This window comes from Ciona robusta, chromosome 1 (assembly GCF_009617815.1).
Source record: "Ciona robusta chromosome 1, ASM961781v2".
NCBI lineage: Eukaryota > Metazoa > Chordata > Ascidiacea > Phlebobranchia > Cionidae > Ciona > Ciona robusta.
Window position 1 is genome coordinate 8,251,884 of NC_143235.1, and position 22,004 is coordinate 8,273,887.

Here is a 22,004-nt window from a genome sequence, read left to right on the forward strand (position 1 = left end):
AATGCGTACCAAGTTAAAACAAAAAGGCATGACTATTGTATTGAAGATTAGCATTTGATTTTAGATAGTAAATGCTTTAATAGATTAACTTTAAAGAAACTAACGTTCGCAGAATTATGCCAGTTTGTCTTCAATAATAGAATTGCGCAGCAATGAGATGGTCAGGTGCAACGACTAGCAGGTTAGTGAGGCCGACGATAAATATTTTACTCTGCCGCGTCAAATAAAGCGTTTTCCCGCGCGGGTGACATAAATTGTCCCGACGTTAAAATTGACCGTGCAGTTTAGGAATAACAGATTACAATTATGAATATGATATGAGGTTGAGGTTACGTTTAAAGTGGGTTAACTAAGAAAAAGTAAATTTAAATGACAAAATACAGATAGTTTGTAGGTGATTATTAAATACTCTTATGCGATGTATGATAAGTAGTTAAATAGTGTGTATATATGTGATGACGAAGCACAAAGATCGCAAATCGTGCACCAAAGCTGCAGAAGTCGAAATCCCGAACAGCCATCAATCGCAAACCGGGTCAAAATGACGTCATCGTAAAGCCTGCGTGACTACTGTCGTTGTCTGTAACTTCGTGGTCGCTTTGCCTGCCTGCAATAATTACAACCGTTCTTTTATCGACTAGTCAAGAGTGTTCATTAAAAGTCGATTAGCTCTGTCAGCACCAACGTAGGACAAACAGTAATACACATCGAGTTATAGTCGTTGAACTTACAGCTCACACAACAAATATAATAAACTTGCTTGCTTATGTCGACTCATGTGGTTGAGTAAGTTGTAATCAATTTTCTTTTTGGTCAAAAGGTTTAGGTAGGACCGACATTAGTAACTGTTATCTATTTGGACACCTACCAACAAGCTTTACTGTCGGACCTAGAAATATAATTTAACTAATTGCATCGTTATCACTCGGTGTTATCTCAACGCTCGCCGTTGGAATAATTTAGTCGGATTTATCGCCTCGGTTGCAGGCGCTCTGTTCTTCAATTCGACCAGAAGTGTCTTCTGCCGGCGACTAATTAATCATACTGCCCGTCTGAACTATAAGCCAACTGGGCGGCCAGGTCAGCTTCCTATGCAGATTTAGCGAGCCGCTAATATCCCTATATGTAAGGCATGGTAACCAAGATAAGCTTAACGGCCTTCAAGGCGGTGGACTGCGCTCTTATTCAGGACGTTTGAGTATTTTGATTACATCACGGCACCCAGCGGTGTCGCCTTATGAACAGGTTGCCCACTGAGATAGCACGAGACAGGGAAGCAACTACTCTGTTATAATCTGCAAGTACAGGCTACCTCAGCAACTTGATTCAGTGTTTGCGAAGATCGTTGATCAGCGAATGCGCCTTCGACGTTAAACTTTTAAAGATGAAAACTACCACATCATCATCAGGATTAACCGTCATACTTTTCGCTATACTTTATTTATGGAATTTCGTCGGCTGTACATTTCCAAGTAACTCGGACACCTCGAGATTTTCTTTTAACCACCGTACCTCAGAAGAACCTCTTACTAATAAAGCTTATTTCGACGTTGACCCTTCAAAACTGTTTACCAAAAATCAACATCGCGAGGACCAAAATAGGAATACACGCAAGATAACTAGCAAAGTTGAAGGTATGTATCCCTTTATAATATAATGCGGTATTTGTCAGTTTTTGTGAATAGGAAAAGTGTTTAAACAAACAGCCATATGAGGATAATTAATTTAAGTAATAAGCCGCCCACGCTGTTTTAATGAAGTTTAATTGTTAACCATGTATTAGGTGGCAGGTACGGCTCCCTTGTTAGCTGTCGGTTGTGGGGTAATTTGTCCAACCATAACTTGACACAAGGTTGTTTCAAGTGGCAATTAGCGGATTGGTTAGATAGTTATGTTCCTATTTAGTTTAATGCAACGTGATATTCCCCTTATCACAGCCTCAGTGTATACGTTGACTTCGTCTGTAATTATGTAATTACCAACTTTGAGTTATCTGTTATCGATCTCCAATCTATTTTTAGAAAATCTTGCGCACGGCTTCGACGAGAATGAGGTCGTCGTGCCGATCCGGGTGCATCACGTGACCGGACACCCGGTTCACCATGGACGTCATTTCCGGACGAGGAAAAAGGAAGAACGAGATTCTCCGAAGGACAGGAGGCGAAGAGATGTGGAAGAAGACGAGAGAGAAACTATCCTCCGAGGTATATTGAATCTACAGAACAAAAGTACAGAAAGGACTATTCTCGATGTGATCCCGGATCAGTATCGGACAGATTATTTGGAAGATGAATTCGTTCGGGAAGAAGATCGTTTAGAACATGGGATCGCGAACTATTCCTTAGATGCGTTCGGGGAGCGATTCTTGTTACATCTTATGCCATTCGATGGCTTTCTTGCCCCAAACTACACCCTGCATTACATGGGTGATGCCGCAACGGACGGTTTTGCTGGGGCAAGCTTAGGTGTGCCGCGACACTGTTTCTACTCCGGATATGTAAATGAACGGCCGGAACACACAGCTGTGCTCTCTGTATGTAGTGGACTGGTAAGTGAGATCTTACTTCTTGTGTGTTGTAAGTTGATTGAATAATTACAGGTTTCCTTATTAATAACCGTAAAAGGCGAACGCTGTGGCTACTCATGTGCACTTGAAACTGCCCAGTGTAGAACAGAAGGAAGCAGTTCGATACGCCATTTGAATTTCCACGTTTGGTTGGCTATTTTTGAGGCGTTTCGCGCCGCCCTGGCTACTTAACGACATTTGTAACCATCGGACACTTGGTAAACGATTACGGTCATTGGTGTCAAAAATTGTCAGCCATGTCACAACCGGAAACAAGAAATCGTTAACCTCTGCCGTTGCTCGTTATACGTCATTTTCCGTCTCTTAAATTTGCACCAGCGGGTAATTAATTGTTCGTGTGGGCTTGCTTGTAAGCCGAAGATCGTTCTTTAAATTTATCATTACGCCCTTAAACAATGGAGCAATTTAGCTCTTGGATAATCGAATTAAACCGACTGTGTCGACCACGAAATCAATGGAGCGCATTGTATTAGTGAAGCTGCAGTGTGCGGTCGCTTGACACAGATGCGGTGTACAGTGATGGTGAATCTTATGTCAGAAGAATTCGTTGTTCGCCGACAGTTTCTTATACGATTGCCACGCTTTGTTTATTTGTCTGTAACTGGACGCTGCGCATGTCGTCGTACAATTCACCCGGCGTCGCCCGAGGCTCCACTGTCGATTTATGTTCGAGTACTGTGGTCTATCTTTGCAGGACTTAACACGAGTTAAGCTCTACAGCAAACACGGCTGCGGTACGCTTGATAACCGACCCCCTATATACCAATCCTATGACTACACGGTGAATTCAGTCACTGTCCGTTAATCCAGTAGTCATATCTGCCCCTCGTATTCGCATACGTAATCCGTGGCAACAATAGCCACATATTCACACCTTCTTGTGCAAATGCTAACGGATAAAGGATAGTTCTGCACTTCAACATAAGGCTATCGCGCCCTTGAAGTATAAGTCAATAAAGTGCGAGGTCCGCAAACACGATTCGCCGTGTATAAGCAGACGAAATCCTTGCGGTCGCTTAGGAATGCTAAGATTTTCGCAAGCCTTCACCGAAAATAGCTTTCGCCGGTAACCGATGAAGTTGATTCACGGTTCATGCTTGCAAAGCGTGTGTATTACATACGCTGTGTCATTCTCGACTTACAGACGTCGATGAAGATGTATGAGTGAAGATTGTGAGAATAAAGACTTCCCACGCCTGGATAACTACGTTAGTTAACCCACCGTAAACAACTTTTGTAACAATTGGGTACGCACTTGATCGAATCAACGAATTCCTGCAGTGTTAACTTTTGTGTCCAGTTACAGTAAAGCTATTTTATGGACCGCATTGATAAAAGAACTGCTGCCTTAGTAATGGTTAGTATCCAAGCACATCTGATGTTGACAGTCGTAAAATCAAGTGAGCCAGCACAAACGCGCAGCGGGTAATCGTGCCCGAAAAATAAACATGTAAATCCGGCGGTGACCACAGTCTTATTATATCCGACAATGCGCTGTGAAATTCGGTTACCTGCCGGTGCCACTTCACCATCAATGTACAATCCCACTGTCGTAACTTACATGATAACACTTCTCGCAGCTTATACATAAGCATGAGATTGATGGTTTGTTTTATGTGCTTAACATTTGATGTGTTTTTAGGATTACTTATTGTTTGTTTTGTTATGCAATATAATCTGCTGGTGATTAGGTGTGCGTTGCGAAAGTAACTTGAGAAATTAGCTTTGTTTAAGTTATACCGTACTCAGCACTGTTTTTACCTTTATTGTTCGTTGTATGAACTACCATATACCAGTTGTCGATAGGTCGGTGGTTTGATTTTCACGCTTTAAGAAATAGAAACCGTTCACTGCAGATTTGGCAACACATTTCTTAAAGACAAAACCGCATCAGTCTGGCTTTAACATAATACGGCTTATCCACTTTGTGTTCGGCAAGCTACCACACATGCCCGGCTATACGCATGGCTGCGTGGACGCTATGCAGGAACCGGTACAGTTGTCACATCAATACCGGAACCGCAAGCGGTAAACTCGATCAATCGGACGACAAGAAAATTTTCTTCCGTTTATTTCGCTTGAACATATTTGGTAGCGCACCACCTGCGAATGAACATCGCAAACATGATCTTTAACGCAATATGTAATTCAACCTGTAAATTTTCGCGATGGGGCTGTTCTCATATCCACAATGAATTGGTCGGTGTTTAAGACCAAATATTCGGCATACCTTAAATTTTACCCTGTACAGATAAATACTATTTTCCCGGCGTGATATCGACGTCCGGGCGCGAAGCAAATTGCACTTTTGTCGTGTAAATTCGTGGTTATCCGCTTCCGGCAAAGTGTGTAATAATAACTGTGCGGTGCGCTCATCAGGCGCCTCTAACCGGTGTGACCTGGGCGTGTTACAACGGTTGTAATTATTAGTGACGTAAATTTTTAACTCGCGCTTTTTACATACAGCAACCTTGTAAACCTTTCTAAAAAAAATCCAAGTTCTAAAGGGCAAGCATAAAACTGTCATTGTAGCCGATTGACGACGCTCAAATGGTTCATTGTATTTTCCGTTTTTTTGTGCAGGTAGTCGTTTCGCTTCGGCGCCTATGTCCACGCTGTTTGCATGCGTGGAATGATGTCACTCGGTCCAAAACAAGGTTCCCTTTGTGGCACGCTTACTTGGAAAGGGTAGCCGACCACAGCTGAATATAAATAATAACAATCGTCGTATTCAGACTAAGTAACCCAAGCAACAACATAAAGTTGGTTTCTATGCGCAGTATTTTTACTGCTTGCTGTAAACAATCTTTCTACTGTCGAAATCGCGTATATCGATGATAATTTAAGTGTCTTAACTGTATAGGTTTATGGATGGTGATAGCGAATATAATCGCGTCAATAACTCTATTACACATATATTGACGTTATCCCTTACATTGCAGTTCGGTGCATTTCGAACAGACACATCGGACTACCTCATTCAGCCCGAGCATAAAAGTTCTGGTTCCGAACACGATGAAGCGGAAGAAGAAGGAGCTAAAAGACATCGAATATTTCGCCGAAGCACTCGGGCTGCTGGCAGCACGGGAAAGAGCTTGTGCGGATACACAGGTGAGAAAATGTCATGTCAACTATATACCAATCAATCGTATAGGCCTTCCGTGACCCTGAATAACCTGACTGCCCAGTTTTCAATATTCAGCTGCCGTGTGATAACCAGTAAGATGATCCGTAACAGCTGCAAGTCAAAGTTGTGTATTGTCGTGGTCGTAGTGTGCTTGTCACGAGGTCGAAGTTTATGGTAGACACGCTTTGTTCTTTCAAGTGCTTGAACCCTCACAAAGGTTAACACTTTGGTACTGAGGTGCCATAAAAACTTTCGCTTGCATCAAGGTTCCCATGAAACTATAAAGTAAACTTTGCACAACACCTCGTAACATGGTAATTAGGCGAGGTAAAAATATCACGTCGTAACAAGAATAACATATGTTGAGCCCAGACTAAGCGTTTATAATCTGTCCTATCAAAGCAAATTTGTCGAACTCTGCTCACCTCTTCGGAAAAAATATGACAGTTATTCTTTTACACACCGACGATAAATATATGTTCGACTAAAAGTCCATCCTACGCATGAGACCGGATTAGGATTTAATTATCGGAGTGATTTCGGTTTTTCCCAGTAATCGCCACGGTTTAAACGAGAAATCCTTTTGCTGGTGTGTTCGGAAAATTGCCCAAGTGCTTTAGCTGCTCATGGGAGTTTTAAGTCTTCCTAAACACTTGACTAGCCAGGCTACAAGGAAATGCGTATATTGAGATAAATACTTCGTGTTATGAATAAATCTTTTGTTTCGTTTTGACTCTTCATACCAGGAATGGTTGAAACGTAAACGCTTTGCCATTTCTATTTTTCCCGCCGCTTATATTTTAGTATAAACAACCTCGTGTATCATAATATGCGCTAACAAAGCAACATATAAGCAGACGCGTAAACATACCGGCAGTATGCATCGTGAAGTCTTAGTAAAAATTGTCCAAAAAATGTGGGACCACCAGACCAATGTCGAGACTTCATCCGGTGCTACCAAGTCGAAAGGTTGGAACTGTAGACACTTAGGAAGCGACTGTACATCGAACTTGGCCATTGTGGGGCTTGCAGGGAAAATTCCTCTGTCGTTGTCATCGTCGAGCAAGAACAATGGAACCAACGACGCGTAACAACAGCCGTAACTGAATCTAAACACCGGCCAACTCTCGCACTAAAAGCGGTTTCCGTTTTTGGGGAAAATAATGCGATTTAGGTGTAATTCGTTCGCCAATCATCCCTTTGCATAAACAGCGGTATTTGGTTAACACATAACTGTATTTTGCTGTGTCAAAGTTGTTTTCGGTATTTATTGTGTTGCATTCAAAGTCATTAGTTGCTTTTGCTTGGATTCTTTAAACAAACTGACGTTTCCGACATTCATTGTATATAGCAAGCGTAATCTCAGGTGAGCATAAGGGTACAGGATGCTCAATTATCGTCGCGCTGTTAGACCACAAGTGGACGGGCAAGCAAACCGCCAATCTCGGGCGAGAACTTCTGGTCATTTACGATAAGCCTGTGATTGATTCGACGAATACATGCGACCACCCACCCGCCTCTTAAATTCGTTGCAGACTCATAGTATCGGAAGGCAGTTCTTCTTCGCTTGTCGGAAACAGAGAAAAGTACGTGACCGCGATTACAAAGTTAATTTCCGCCCCTGCGACCTTTGTGCAACGCGGAGAAACTTTTCAGCGAAACATACGACCGCTTCGTCGAAGCTGAAAGGCTGCGACAAAATCTTTGCATTGTCGAATAGAATTCTAATGTAGCAGAAATTCCAGGTCCACGCGAATGATTGCAACCATAGCACAAGAGCATAAATACACGCTCCCTATATATCACCTATACGATACGTGGAAAGTGAGAAAGGTTAAAAGAAAGCTTTACAAACTTGGCCAGCATAACCTATTTTTTTCGCAAGCGGAATCTTCTTAAGCCCCCGACCCCACAGTTTCACCTGTCGGCGGCCCCATGTCTGGCCCAAGGCGGCGTACATGAAAGGAACAAATTATGTTAAGCTCCCCACTTCAAAGCTCTGCTTGAGGTTAGTGTAAACACTCCATGGTCGTAGCTGCGTGGATACAGAGTCAAAAGCGGCTTCTACTTGGAACCGCTTACTTGCCCCTTCATTTGTTTGTTTGTTTGTTTTTAACTTTAAGGGTACTTGGTCGCACCCCTACTTGCACTGTTCGCTTTGTTCATGATCAAACCTTCTCGAAATTACAGCGCTTGTGTTTTGTTTAGCACCGCACCCGCGATAATTTGCGATTCACGCTTACAAATTAGTTGTATGTACCTATATATAGCTGGCTTATTACATGTATCGCTTACTAAGCGGTTTGTCAACTTTATATTAAGTTCACTTCAGTAGGCAATCGTGTCAATTCTATGTGATAAACCTTGTTGAATTAGAAATGATTTCTTTATAGCGTCGTATTTGTTCCACACACCAAACGACTTCGCTTGTCCATGCAACATTCTGTTTCCCATGATCATTGAACGTGTTTAGTGACATGTTGATTGTTCGCTAAATTAAAGTCGTCATTCGTGATGTGTGCGCTTGCGTTTGCGTCATACAGCTCGGTACTACTATAGACTTTATGTATCGAAGCAAGTGCATCATACGTCATAGAATGTTTATAACTGGCTAGAACGCGTCTGATCAAATATTTGAATCATTTTTGTCCGTGTACTGCATTCTTGGAAATGAAAAAGATAATTTAACATGGAAATATGCGAGGCATCTTAATGGTCTGTAAACATGTTTGATTAAAGTTATTAAACAGATCGTTTTTTATACTTTTACAACATTCACCTAAAACTTTATATCGGAATTCTGTTTGATCGTCCAAGATTTTATTTAATTAGCGTCATATAGTTGCCCTCTTGGAAAACAAGTAGATTGAATTAAACTGATAACTTAGTTTGCGCCATGATATTTCCTAAATAGATAAGTAGTTTTTAGTGAGCGATCTGTATCGGTAAGCCGAGCAATTCACAATTGTCGGCGTTTGTGGCCTTATGTGCTAAGTGTATATGGGATATCATCACGTAACGTCTTTATCATTAATATTATCTCTTGAGTTCTGCCAGTCGTAAGTTAGATTGAAACAGTTTATTACTTTACTGTTAAATACGGCTCACCATTTCCAAAGGTTGTACACGCCAATGTTAAACTCGTCATATATTAATTAAGGACAAGTGGATTAGAAGTCGCTGGTCGCTAGGAAGGCGGTTATCCACAAACGTCATCACTCACTACCAATGTAATGAGTTGTTACATTTTGTCACGCTACACCATGGACAATAATAACTGTATAAACATAAGTTAAGCAGGGTGCTGGTAGCATTCTTACTTTGGTAACGATTAAAGTTGAGCGATCTAAACAAGCCGGAGCAATGTTTACACATATACGCACATAATAAACTGCCGCTACATTTCCAACGTGTACTAATTTCCGGCCGCTTGCTTAAGCTGCGCATTTGTAACAAAGAGTAGAATCTGATAAGACAGTTGTGGCAAGATGCCGCGTTCCAGTAAACCAACTTCCCCGCCCGGATCCTAATCTCAGCGCGTTAAGCTGCTCGCTTTTGTACCTTTGTTTATTGTCACCCTGACTCATGCACAAAGGCCTGGTCTTGATTCGGGACCGCAGATGAAATCGTGTAAGGCTTCTTGGAAGCCGCTTCACCCGGGGCTAACTACCGCCCGCTTTAAAAAATGACGAAACGGTTCCCGTAGCCCAGCGCAGTTCCGCAAAAATGTGCGGCTAATGCAAACATTCTTCGTTAAACACAATAGCGACTTGCGTATAAGCTAGACATCGGCTGTTTATTTGCTTATAAATCTTACGGCAAAGACTTCTCGTTGAAGGTTTTATCTCATGTATAATAATTAAACATATACCAGGGACATTAAGAGTTTTTAATTCATGTCCGATCATCAACAGATTCAACTGACACAAAAGAAAAGCCATTAGATCGTAGAAGAGATTCGAACAATGCTCCTCACGACTTCCGGGTGCTCAATGATCTTCATGACCTCACTTCGATGAAAAATCAAGAGACGCATTCGCGTAGGAAGGAGGAAAATAAAAGAAGATCACGAAGGAGATTGTCTTCCGTTCGTCGACTTCAAATGTTAAAACTTTCTCGACACCAACGCACGAATCCTCAATATCATGCCAACCTTTGGGATGAACTGAATTTTTTCTCGAAAATGTCACACCTGAGGTCATCATTAAAACCTACGATAGAGGAACAACATGAGGAGAGTAACACACCGCGTTCCAGAAAGAAGAGATACCTCTCATACCCACGCAACGTTGAAGTCATGGTAACGGCGGACAACGCGATGCTTCGGTCACATGACGACGTTGAACATTATGTTCTCACACTGATGGCAATCGTGAGTAGATTCATTTTTCAAGTAGTTATTAGTGCAAACTGTCGGTCTTTTTAATTTTCGACTGGAATGCATATGTTTTTGTATTTGCAAGAACGATTAGTGTTTACGGTGTTGAATATTAGGAACGCAAATATTTGTTACGAATTCGTGGTTGACGCCGTTTTGAAAACTCAAGTGAACCCTAACCCGGCAGTCCCTCCCTCCTCCAACTTCAAAATCGAAACAAACGAGCGAAAATCATCAACAACCAGCGCATACGCATCATTCAACGCGAGAATGGGCCTGTCGCCGGTGCCGTGGGAAATCCAGCTGGTATTTAGGCGAGCAACCGCATGTCGATTTCGAGATTTCAGCGCCAAGCATTGACTTTAGCGTGCATAAAAAAGCGCAATATCGCCGGCGCCGACTTTTAACTTTGATATTTCATCGGCTGAACTAAATCGCTTAAAAATCTTCTATGCAATGTCATTAGACTCGGTGGAGAACAAAGCAATGAATAAAAATCGTTTCGCCGCGCCGTGGCTGTACTGGAATAGGCATGTCATCAATACAACCTATCCGTTGAACTTGTTGTTACAAGTTTAATCTCACCAGTTCCATAACAATCGACAATACACCTTCTATGAACAACCATGTTGATTGACGCATAGAAACAGCGACGCTTATAAAATCAGCACGTGCACGTTTCACAGCAGCTTAGATAGGCTCTGATCTCAACCGACAAAGTACACCCATTGTTAAGTAATATGGAATACTCAAAACTGCTCCCGATTACCGAGTAAACTGTGGTAAATCAAGGAGTCCTGCCAGTTTGGCGGGGAAGGCAATAGCTTACAGGTTGGCGGCGGTTTATACGCCGGAAGTGATTGGCTAAACAGCAAATAAAAATAAGGCGCATATTGTATGTTGTCGGTGGTAATCCAATAGCCGAGATAGTTGTTGCAATTACAGACGCATGTTGCTGGTTTGGTAATCTCTGTCTCAGGTTACAAAGAGTTACAAACTAATTATTACCCTTAATTACCTGTCGCGCCCGAATATTGACCGGCTAAGCGGCAGTCACTCACTGTCGCTGTTTTACAATTAGCGGCGCGTTTGAAGCAAATGAAAAAGTCGATTCGTTTATTTTAAACTTATTATGTTCGTGCACGACAAATTGAATTGGTTGACCAGAAAGAATCGTCGTTTATTAAAACCCTGTATATGTTCATTACCGCTATTCGTTTAGTGAATACCACGATGGTGCGGCCGGTATCCAGAACAAATGCGGAGGTTAATGCAATTACAACGTCGTTAAAACCATGTAATTGTTTTAAACGGCCCATCGAGGAGTCGTAACCGTGATGTACCGTGACAAGCAAAATGCTTTGGTAAATATCGACGTAACAGGTACAAGTTCGCGGAAACAAGCGGTCCAAGGTCATGTTATTTTCTAGACGTTTCCAATCGAGAGAAACAAAGCAGAACACTTTGCAGGATTGATCGAATTATATTTAGCGCGCGAGGGTTTACGTCATAGGATTCTCACAGTTGATGGCTCCCATACCGGTTAACCCACTGCGATGATGGGCCGAGATGCACACGTTAAAAGTCATTATTACGTAATGCGTGTTTACATGCACACAGGGCAAAAGGAAATATCCTCAAATTCCATTCAGACGACGTATGCTGCCTTTATGTAATGGTAAATAAAAACAACCTTTGTGCCTTTCTGACCTGGTTATTTAATATTTTGTTTTTCGATGCGAATCTTTTCGGCAGGTTTACGAAGCAGCCCTTTTATGCATTATCCGCATTAAAACGTATTTGTTTTGCGTATCTTTTAAAATAATCACGTTTCAAAACAAAGAGAACACGGCTCTGCCATTGTGGTTGCGATTTTGCGGTTTGATTTATTTTGGTTCCGTACAAACATATGGTTTAGGGATTATCTCAGCACAAGTATCGTGAAGTTAGCGCTTTATAAAACGGAAAGACGCCAATAGAGTATAAGGCGTTGTGGATATTGCTATGTATTATGTAAACGCTAAGAGACGTTCCCATGTCTTGTATCAAAACGTTAACTCGTTACTGTTATAGCTTTAAACAAAGTCGTAACTTAATTACATCTGCGAGAGAAAATTGTCCTTTAGGGATACCGGTACAGGATGTAATTATATAATAATTAGTGAGACCATGGTTTATCTAAAACCGACTTTAATACGCAAACTTGCAGGTGTGGTGATAGGCACATGGTCGACGTTTTTAAATATATTATGTCATTTTAAACTCTTCATGGAGCATAAGATTGTATAGGCTATACATCTTGCATTGCTGCTAACATAGTAGTTAAACTTTAAAATAATATCATGGCATCGAGTTTAGAGCGTTTTCCTCTGTTTGCTCAATCAGTAATTTTCGATCGCTTTACCAAACTTCTAATATTTGATTAAAGTTCGAAATTACTATACAGTTTCTAACAGCACCTGGGCACCGTGCTATTACTGATGTTTTTGTAAAGCAGACCGCCGCTTCAGTTGTTGGTTGACGAGGTCTTTTCCTTGACCTGTAAATATCAGTTGCCTCATCGTTATTGCAGGTGTTTGGGAGAACGCGCGGCGATTTCGTAATTTGACCGAAATAGAGTCAACCTGCCGCAACACGACGGCAGGAAATAAGAATTGAAACGCTTCGAGTGTTTTCAAGAGGACGGATTGTCATTCATACAATCGGCCTTTGGTTTGTTCCGCCGATGTGTGACCGATTGTAAACGTGTTACGTCGTTGTACTTTTGCATGGTTATTAACTTGTATTGAATTCTATGTTCTATATACAAGTGTCAATACTCTGTTATAAAGACCAGCAGGTTGGCTGAAACCATGACGTTCTCGCCTGAATATTGTCCGTATAGGGCGGAAATTAACCTGAACATAAACCGTGTGAACATTTATTATCGCGAATTTTAACAAGTACAGAACCTCACTAATCGCGAATTTTAACAAGTTCAGAACCTCACTAGTTAAAATCTGTGCGGGAAGTGTAAAATTTCTGCTTCCGCGTGAATGGCTGTAGAAGAGGAAAACCTCGAATTCTCATTGAAACCTCCCTGAATTCAAGTAGCAATTAGCTCGCCACAGAACCACTAGTTCGTCGAAGGTTTGCCCTGAACCGGTTCCTTGTTAATTTTCTGATACTATCTAGCGAAAGTATACCAAGTTAGTTGCGACCGTTGTTTTTGATCCACTCAAGTAGTTGATCAAACAACACTTCACTTAAGGTTGACTTCGGTTGATAATCTCGATTTGGTTGGAACGTGCTACCCAACGTATCGAAGCTTCCGCCTCAAGGCGAAAACACTTGAATAAGTTGCTTATTCTGTGAATAAACTAACGTGTGATTCACCAAGCAAACATTTCCGACCACGATTTAAATTGTTACACAGTTTCGAGTGATTTCGGATTCCGAAATCTTCCGAATTTTCGAGATTTTCTTCACGTGACTCACGTGTGTTTTCCGCCACTATAAAAGTTTATACGTAGGAAGTTCGGTGTCGGGTAGCGATCGTGGCTGTTTAACTCGAAAGCGCAAACTTGTGAGAAAGAGGATGTTGAATAGACCGCAAACCACTTTGTTGTTTGATCAAATGCACGTTACTATTACGTAAATTTCGTTTTCATTCTATTTTTAAATAATAATCATAAACTTATCCAAGGATATCAACGCTTAAGTCGTTTAAAATTATCGGGCAAATAATGTTAGATTTTGATTCCTAACAACTTTATTTGTTCAGGTGAATCACGTGTACAGGGATCCAAGCATCGAGAACCTGGTGAATATTGTGCTCGTGAAGCTTATCGTGATCGGCGATTCACAAGTGCACGTGAGTGACTTTCACGGATCATATGACGCTTCTTGTATTATCGTCGAGCACTAGCTCTTATATCCACTCGCCTTAAGCACGTGTTATTTTTTACAACCGATATACGTAGAACTCTCAAGTTTTTGCTGGATTGTTTTACGTCAAGTGCCGCCGTGCGAATGTGTGGTGACATTAGATATGCGAGAAGCAACCTTTACTTGTACTTGACCGTATAAGGACCTTCGTCTGCTAGGTGATTGGAACGCGTAAAACTTTAAGCGTTGCTTTTAATTATAAGATAGTGGCATCTTGATCCCCAAGCTTGGAAATTGACACCAATTTTAAGTAGCGTTGCACGAATCTGCCTTCACCGTCGTCTGTTCTCACGGGCTCAGTCGTCTCTCGCCTTGTCGCCAAATGGAGAGCATTGCGCACTAATTGCGGCTTTGCTTTCAATAGAGGCGAGGTTTTGACTTTGGCTTATATGCGTGGAGACGCTGTAAGTGCGCCTAAGCACGATCACAGGAAGCACTCCATTATTCCCTACGCTGTTAAGTTGGCATTCGTTGCGTTCCAAAGCTTCTCTTAGCAGATAAATCTGTCTTCACGCCAAATAATAACCGATGCTGGGTAATGCGTTTTCCCCAATTTGTTTTGTCAACATCGTCAAATAGCATACACTGTTCTAGAGGAAATGCGTTGCTCCAGACACGCCGTGTAATGACAAAATAAACTTTCGCACATTGGCCAACTTTTTAGGCTTGGCAGTGCTGATCTAATCCGAGCCTTATTTACAAAAACAAAATCAGCGGTTGAATGCAACATCCAATGACCTATATTTTGCCGAAACAACTTTACACAGCAACTATTTATTTAAGTGCAATTGTGTACTCTCTACGTGACCCTTCCGTTCCGCTTTCGCGATTTACTGGACACAGACGATAAACCTGACACCGTAATTGAAAGCAAATTTGGCGGTACCATAAACCAAACGGCCGTGGCCTCGGTTCCCAACGTCGCCATGTATAGCGCGAATATGGCCTTCATTTCCTTGGTATGCAGTTAATAAGCCGACCACCTATGAAGTGAGGTTTGCCCTCCACTTCTTTTCACCACAAATTAACGCTTTTAAGCATAAAGAAACGCTTTCATCCGCCGCCAATTAACTTTAATTAAGAAGATCAAACATTACAGTAACCAGCAACTTAGTTATGTATAGTTTGGCCGGCTTCCCCGTCAGTGCATTCTACGTGAATTTTGCCACAGTTGACTTTTCCCAATCCCATTTTTCGGTGATTGTTGTGGCAGGTGCTACTAGCCGTGTGTGTCCTGGGTGCAAAGGGATTAAAGTCATACGTGTACCACTTTCCGCTTCGTATTATAAACATTAGGTTGATTGGCCAAATAAGCGTCATCCGGTGTTTACTTTGAAGTGAGCCGCTGGTCCCAGCGTCACTATATACCGGTGAATATTGCAGTGATTGGGTCGATCTCAATCAATTTAACGATTCTTTGAACTTCCCTCCAATTTACGATGATTCGACTTCAATTGTCGATATACATGTGCGTGTTCAGACTACACCACATCAGCAGCCACAACGCAATTGCCGTTTATTGCCTTCACCGATCTAGGTTGTTATTTCAGGTCCCCTTAAATTACCTTAAGCAAATTGGAGGTTATCGCCTACTTATATGAAAGTAATTTAACTATACGGTGTATAACCAGTGGCGTTTCCATACTAAAAAACGAAAATGTCCAGGTTGTAGTTAGCAAGATTACATAATTACCAATATGTGCAACAATTTTGAAGTTATTGCTTTGCAGAACGGACCACGTGTCGCCCGCGATGCTCACACCTGCCTTCGTAATTTCTGCGAGTGGCAATTCACACAGAACGACCCGGATGATTCGCACCCAGACCACCATGATACCTCAGTTCTCATCACGGGGTGAGTTGTTGAACTCGTCACATCATTAGTTACCACTTATGGTGCATTCGTATCATTTGTCTGCAATCGCCATAATTAAAACTAATCTGCTACAACAGCATTAGGTTTGCTACGAATGCGGGTATGAATATGATCAGTTCTGTATTGTTAATACGAAGGATGGGATTCCACACGGTGCATTAACCTTGGCGTCGATCAAAAACAATAAATATTTTATGTGGGTAATGGACCGAGATTTCCGAGCAGGCTTTCACGTTCGGTCTGGCGAAATTCGCGTGAAGTATTTTAGGATACTACCGTGTATGAGATGCGATGCCACCGGAGATGTGAAAGGGCCAAACAAGTGATTCTCTGCCAGAATAAGGGACATATTATGATAAATGATCCGTTTCCATATACTCTATCTCACTGAAATGACCACACCCACTACGCAAACAGCAACAACGGCCTCCCTGTCTCTAAATGTGTGAAATGTTCATTAATCTGCGGCGAACATCGTCGCTTGTTTGTAAACATGCGATGAGATGGACCCTTGTCCCGATCAACAAGCTTTCTCACCCTACTCGCATTGCACCTGTAGTCACGAAGTAGGCGATAAGCGGGTCAGGGGTTAGGGATACTTTTCGGGCTCTCAAACATTGCCAAGTTACTCTCCAAAAATAGAAACTTTTTTGGTCAAATTCACCGATCAGCCCAACTGCAGCCAGTGACCGTGCAAATAGCAAAGTTTTTTCGGTAGATTTCAGCTGAATAATCTTGCTTAAAAGTTGAATAATCTTGCTCTCAAAGGTATTGGCAGCATTTAAACGATTTGATGAAACAATTTAAAAACTGCACAATATTTAAAAAAAATAACTTTGTATTCATTAAAAAGTGTTTTACGTCAAGTTGAGTTAAAAATATCTACCGGATTAACACATTTTTGGAACGTCTGTTGTTTGTCAGGCACCGCTGCCTTTTTGGCGCCTTCATCTCGTCGACAATTTCATTTATCACCCAATTCATTAGCAAGTTTAATATCAGTAGGTGTCAAGAATCGGTAACCCCTTCAGCGCATTTGTAACTTGATTTCACGAGCGTGACTTTGATTAATTTCTTTACACCTTTGTGGCAAACCGCTAGTTGTATAGACATACCATATTTTCCAATTTAGGGTTGAAGTTTTCGTCCTTATTTTGTCTGTAAGCAATGTGCTTATATGTGTATTAGTCATGCCGCTTTAAGTGGACCTGACAATGTGAGGAATGCCAATGTTCACTTGAAAATGTCAGCATGCTTGTTTACGATTCACTTGACGTGATCTGGCTGTGGTCTAATATTCTACATCGGGTAGTTAGTCTTCCCCTCGCCTGATCCAATTTAGTTTTCCCGATGTTGAACCTAGTATAAGACTTCGAATGCGATTCGTCTGTTGTGCTCGAGCAGGTGCCTCTGACTTCATTAAAGTAAACATATAATGCGGGATGTTTTGCTTCACTGCACCTTGGCACAACTCTGCCTTGAAATTTCGTCACTTGCCTTTGTCACGTGACTCCATCCGTCTCAATTTTGCGCGATCCCGACTATGGCTGCTTCAAATCCGTTTTCGTTCTTTACAACAACATATCCGAGGATCAAGCACTACATGCCGCTATTGATGCGTGGTACTTGCCAACTGCCGCATGCCGCTAATTCGCGTAGCAGCTTCGGAAAATAGGGCTTGCTCGGCTACCGGAACCGGTAGAGCTGAAACAGTAATTTCAGGCAAAAATTTAACTAATTCCGCAAACCCACGATGGCAAATCTAGGACAGTTGCGCACTTACGCCATCTAGAGACTGCTTACGGAACCGATATTATTTTCCTTGCCGCAAAATTAACGTTTGTAATCGAAATTAATCATACCCCATATCTTTGCTCAATACCCACAACTTAAACTTTACGAAGCCTACGGTGGTTTTACCACTGGTTTTAATTAGAACATTGTTAAAACATTCCGATGTAAAATTTGTTTGTTCACCAGTCCGGTCATGCCATGTTAGATTCGTCGCACGATTGCCCATAACACAAGTACAATACCACAATAGAGTTCTCACCACTTCGGTACTTGTCGTTTACTCTACACCCCTCGACTCTAAACAACATTGCTGTGGTTATAAAATCAAGGCGATTTCGAGGGCTCGTTCCAAAAACAATCTGCTTCCCCTTGAACAATAGTCGCCCCCTTGGTCATCACACACAACAGTTGTAATCTTTACATCGTGAACAACATATACCGTGAGAAGGGCAGCGAAAACAAAACTGCTTCCATGGTTTTCATCTAAACAAAAAACTTCGTGCCTGTCGTTCAGTTCTTTTGTCGCTGTTGATATATCGCGTTCCATGCTCTTTGCCGTTCAATGCTGCAATACAAACCTCATACGACGCCCGAAATCGTTGTAAACGTCTCCATGGAGTTGGGGTATTTCGAACTGTCACCACGGGCTCGGCATGGGTGCCAACAGGGAATGAATTTTAAGTTATGTTTTCGGCCCGGATGCTGCTACGCAAACAATTCACGCTCTTCAAAGCATCTCAGAAAAACGATGTACAGATATACGGGATTGTTTGGAATTGCCTGTCGTCGCTTTCGCGTAATAGAGTTTACCCCAGGTTATTGGCATCTTGAAAAAGGTTGTATTTGTACCGGTAGCCCCACACTAAATCACCCATTACCTTTAGCATTTATGGCATACAGGTTAATAACCGTGGTGTTGGAGATTGGCGCCTTTGAGATTTGTGTTATATCCAGTTACCCGTGACTCAGAACCATTTATGTTTTAATCTTTTGCGCCAGAAAGTCGTGTTTACCGTCGCGACAGCTTTAATAAGTTCCGATACATAAATATTATAAAGTGTTTTTGTTAAGTTTATTACATCGCCTTGTGGAATAAACGTCCCCAGGTGCATGTTTCCTTAGCCAAGTGCGCACATAGACCACCCGTAGCAGAAGTACTTGCGCAGTGACTCTTGTTCGCAAGATGGAGTATAAAGTTTCTCGCTTGACATTTCATCACGTCTAACGTATAGGAATGAAATATTAGATCGAGGAAGTTTGCGAAATGACAGCTTTCATACGTAACATGACTGTGCGCGGAAATTTCTTCCACAATCAAGTAGAAACGGTGCGCGCTTTCAGATCCGCTATTAAGCTGTCAATCAAATGTACAGATAGAGATCACAATTCAAACGTGTTCCTACATCTCGCCTCTGTTCGGCGACCCAGCAATTTTCACCAATGTTCACCGCAAAATCGAAATGACAAAAGCTATTCATCTCGAAAAGAATGCGCAGCAACCAGCCTATTGTGGGTTTCCGCTTACTTCATGTTTATAAATCTTTCTTTTTTCGCAGGCAAGACATCTGCAGATCAAACTCTGTGTGCGACACACTTGGTAAGTCGTAACTTAAAATTCCTACTTAAAGTGATATCAGTGGACTGTGGGTGTGGTCTTACCGGCTACTGTGTACAATACCGGCAATACCGGAAGGGGCGTCGCTTAAATCTCTATATTTACCCCGTTGTCCCGACCTGGGAAGTGTTTTGATCGAAACTTAGTGTTTGATCTGCCATCTACGTTGGGAGCAATACCATTCACAGTCAGACTTCCGTGCCGGGAAAACTTGGCATTTGCTTCCGATAAGAACTTATATATGTGCTACAAACTTCAAAGTTATAAAAGGTCCAGCAAAACATCCGGCACTGCGTATTTTTATAACGATGTGATCAGCATAATCACATCAAACGGTCATTATCTTGATGTCGTTCGATACAACCATACCAAAATCCGGGGTCATTAAGTGTATAGTTACGCTGACATTTTGTCGTGCTGTGCCAGTCAAGCTGCTGGGCCAACTTATATTAGCTGGCAATACGTATTTGTTGCAGCTAAGCCCTCATACCTGCGATGCCTAGTGTATAAGTAGCGTTATTACTGACGAGCCGTAACGCTAATGTGCCAATGTTTTGCTGAGGTCGTAGGTCAACTAGGTAATGGACGGCACGGCATCGGAAGTCGTAACTTGCTTCCTACCGCAATAAATCTCAATGCCATCTAAGCATGCCAACGAATTACCGCATAAAATATTTCGAGAGGATAAAGTTAAATAAGTCAAATCGGTTTTATCTTTTCCGACTTTCTTTGTCTTTAATTCATTGATGTGACGAAATCGCTTGTAATCCACCCATGGCAACTTCCCACATCCACGCTTACACTTTAAATCCGATTATCCTAGATTCTCGGTTTGGCATGGCAAAATGTAATCTTATCCACGCTGACAGACGCTGCCGGTTTATTTTAAGTTTCCAATGTACCTCGCTTAGTTGTTAGCTTCCCTGCTAACGACATTATAAACTCGTGTTGGGTCGAGATGGTCCGTCGATTCAGATGGTCCGTCGTTTCAGGTTACCGTTTTAATTCCACTCGAGCCACCTTGTAGCGACCCACGCCTGACCGGGCCTTAGTTATCCATGCTGGTTGGCATTATTGAATTCGGCTTTTAATACCTTCTGCATCTTACACACCCGACTGGGCCACGGACTTATTAAAAAAGTGTTGAAATCTTATTTAATTAAGTGATGTGTGGCACGCAGCCATTTTTTGGGACATATTACCTGTCCAGTCGCTGCAGGGACAAACTTGCCACCTGTCCCTTACTTTTCCACCTCGACTACAACAACATTTGACCTTTGGCGACGTTCCGCGTCAAAACCCTGTTTGATTGTAGCGATGCATGGAGACATGCCAATACCAATGGCAAGTGCAGCAATAAAAGCGACGAATTTTGAAAACGTTAATTTACTTTGTCGTGTAATCAGTAAACAAATTTTAAATAAAAAATAAACTTACTACTTAACTGCTGGGCAGTAAAAGCTTTTTTTAAATATTTTGAAGAAGTTACGAATATTTGTGCTTGTACTAACCCAAAACTAAATAAAATTTTAACCAGTCAATCTGTTTAACAGGGTTGGCCGAATTGGGTACGATGTGTGATCTTCGTAAAAGCTGTTCGATTAACGAAGATAATGGTTTGAGTACGGCCTTCACCATCGCCCATGAGATCGGGCACGAGTAAGTTCGTTTTTATGATGCACGAGCATTCCAACTTTTGACCCTCACCCAACCATTAGCTTGTTTATAAACAAATATAGCGACTGAACTCTTGTGTTTGGTTGTTCGCCCGTAACTGTAATTCTTCATGTAAACTTACTAATCAGTTCTGTCACTGCAGAACTCGCCGACTAATAACGCACCTCGTAAACATGTCAGAGTAACCTATTTTAGTTTTCACTTTCAAAGTAACCCATTCAAAGTAAATTCTTCTGCATGTTTATACCTAACCGCATGTCGGGACTACCGATGCAGATTCAGCATGCTGCATGATGATGACGTCATATGCAATGTGACGTGTGAACGGTGAGGATGGGCTTTCCGCAGATGAGAAAAAATCGTCAATAAATTTTTCGATACGCAGATTCAACGCCCCGCATGATAACAACGACAAGTGCTTAGATGCGAGAGGTGCGACTGTTGGACTTAACGTCATGTCACCAACACTGGACAACAACGCCCACCCGTGGTCGTGGTCAAAGTGCAGTGCCAAGTATATCACAAGCTTTTTAGAGTAAGTCGAAACTCGCACATTTTTATGACTCACATTTCGTCTTTCAGTGAATTCCGGAAGTTTGAGAATCATGTGCGTTATTTACAGTAAACGGTGTCCTTTAATAAAGACACAATGCTTTCTAACCAGTCTTTAAATCGAAATCGTTGTCTGTTTTGGTCATACGTGAGTCCTCATCTTTATATTGAGTACATAGCAAACAATGGCAGTGGCGTCTAAACACGTCGACCCAATAATGCTGTCGGTCATATATTATAAACCACTCTACTATCTTCTCCACGCAATTTTGATTCTGAATGCTTTGCTTTGATCGTTAAGTAGATGATGATTCGGACAATCGCAGTCCTTTAAAATGAAGCATTATCTGGGCGCCTTAGTCCGCTACCCAAGGTTTCTTTTAACTTTTATCTTTCCTGGGAAGAACGGATGTTCCCGTGTTAAAGATAGTCGGGTAAATACTTGAACAACTGTCGACTGTTGAATTGTCA

General features: G+C 41.8%; 1 protein-coding gene across 3 annotated transcripts in view; it reads left to right on the forward strand.

The window, feature by feature from the left end:
* The first annotated feature begins 514 nt into the window (after positions 1-514).
* LOC149742667 (A disintegrin and metalloproteinase with thrombospondin motifs 9-like) overlaps positions 515-22,004 on the forward strand; it is a 34,802-nt gene continuing 13,312 nt past the window's right edge. The window contains exons 1-11 of one of the 3 annotated variants that reach the window (XM_089894108.1): positions 1,472-1,634; positions 2,022-2,548; positions 5,530-5,698; positions 6,572-6,683; positions 9,629-10,086; positions 13,856-13,945; positions 15,750-15,874; positions 19,246-19,286; positions 20,858-20,963; positions 21,258-21,308; positions 21,367-21,516. In XM_089894108.1, coding sequence (XP_089750234.1) covers positions 2,502-2,548; positions 5,530-5,698; positions 6,572-6,683; positions 9,629-10,086; positions 13,856-13,945; positions 15,750-15,874; positions 19,246-19,286; positions 20,858-20,963; positions 21,258-21,308; positions 21,367-21,516 — 1,349 coding nt within the window. In that variant the 5' untranslated portion in view covers positions 1,472-1,634; positions 2,022-2,501. Of the gene's footprint in view, positions 1,635-2,021; positions 2,549-5,529; positions 5,699-6,571; positions 6,684-9,628; positions 10,087-13,855; positions 13,946-15,749; positions 15,875-19,245; positions 19,287-20,857; positions 20,964-21,257; positions 21,309-21,366; positions 21,517-22,004 lie in introns of all 3 variants that reach the window. The other 2 variants (XM_089894106.1, XM_089894107.1) reach the window with 2 other exon arrangements.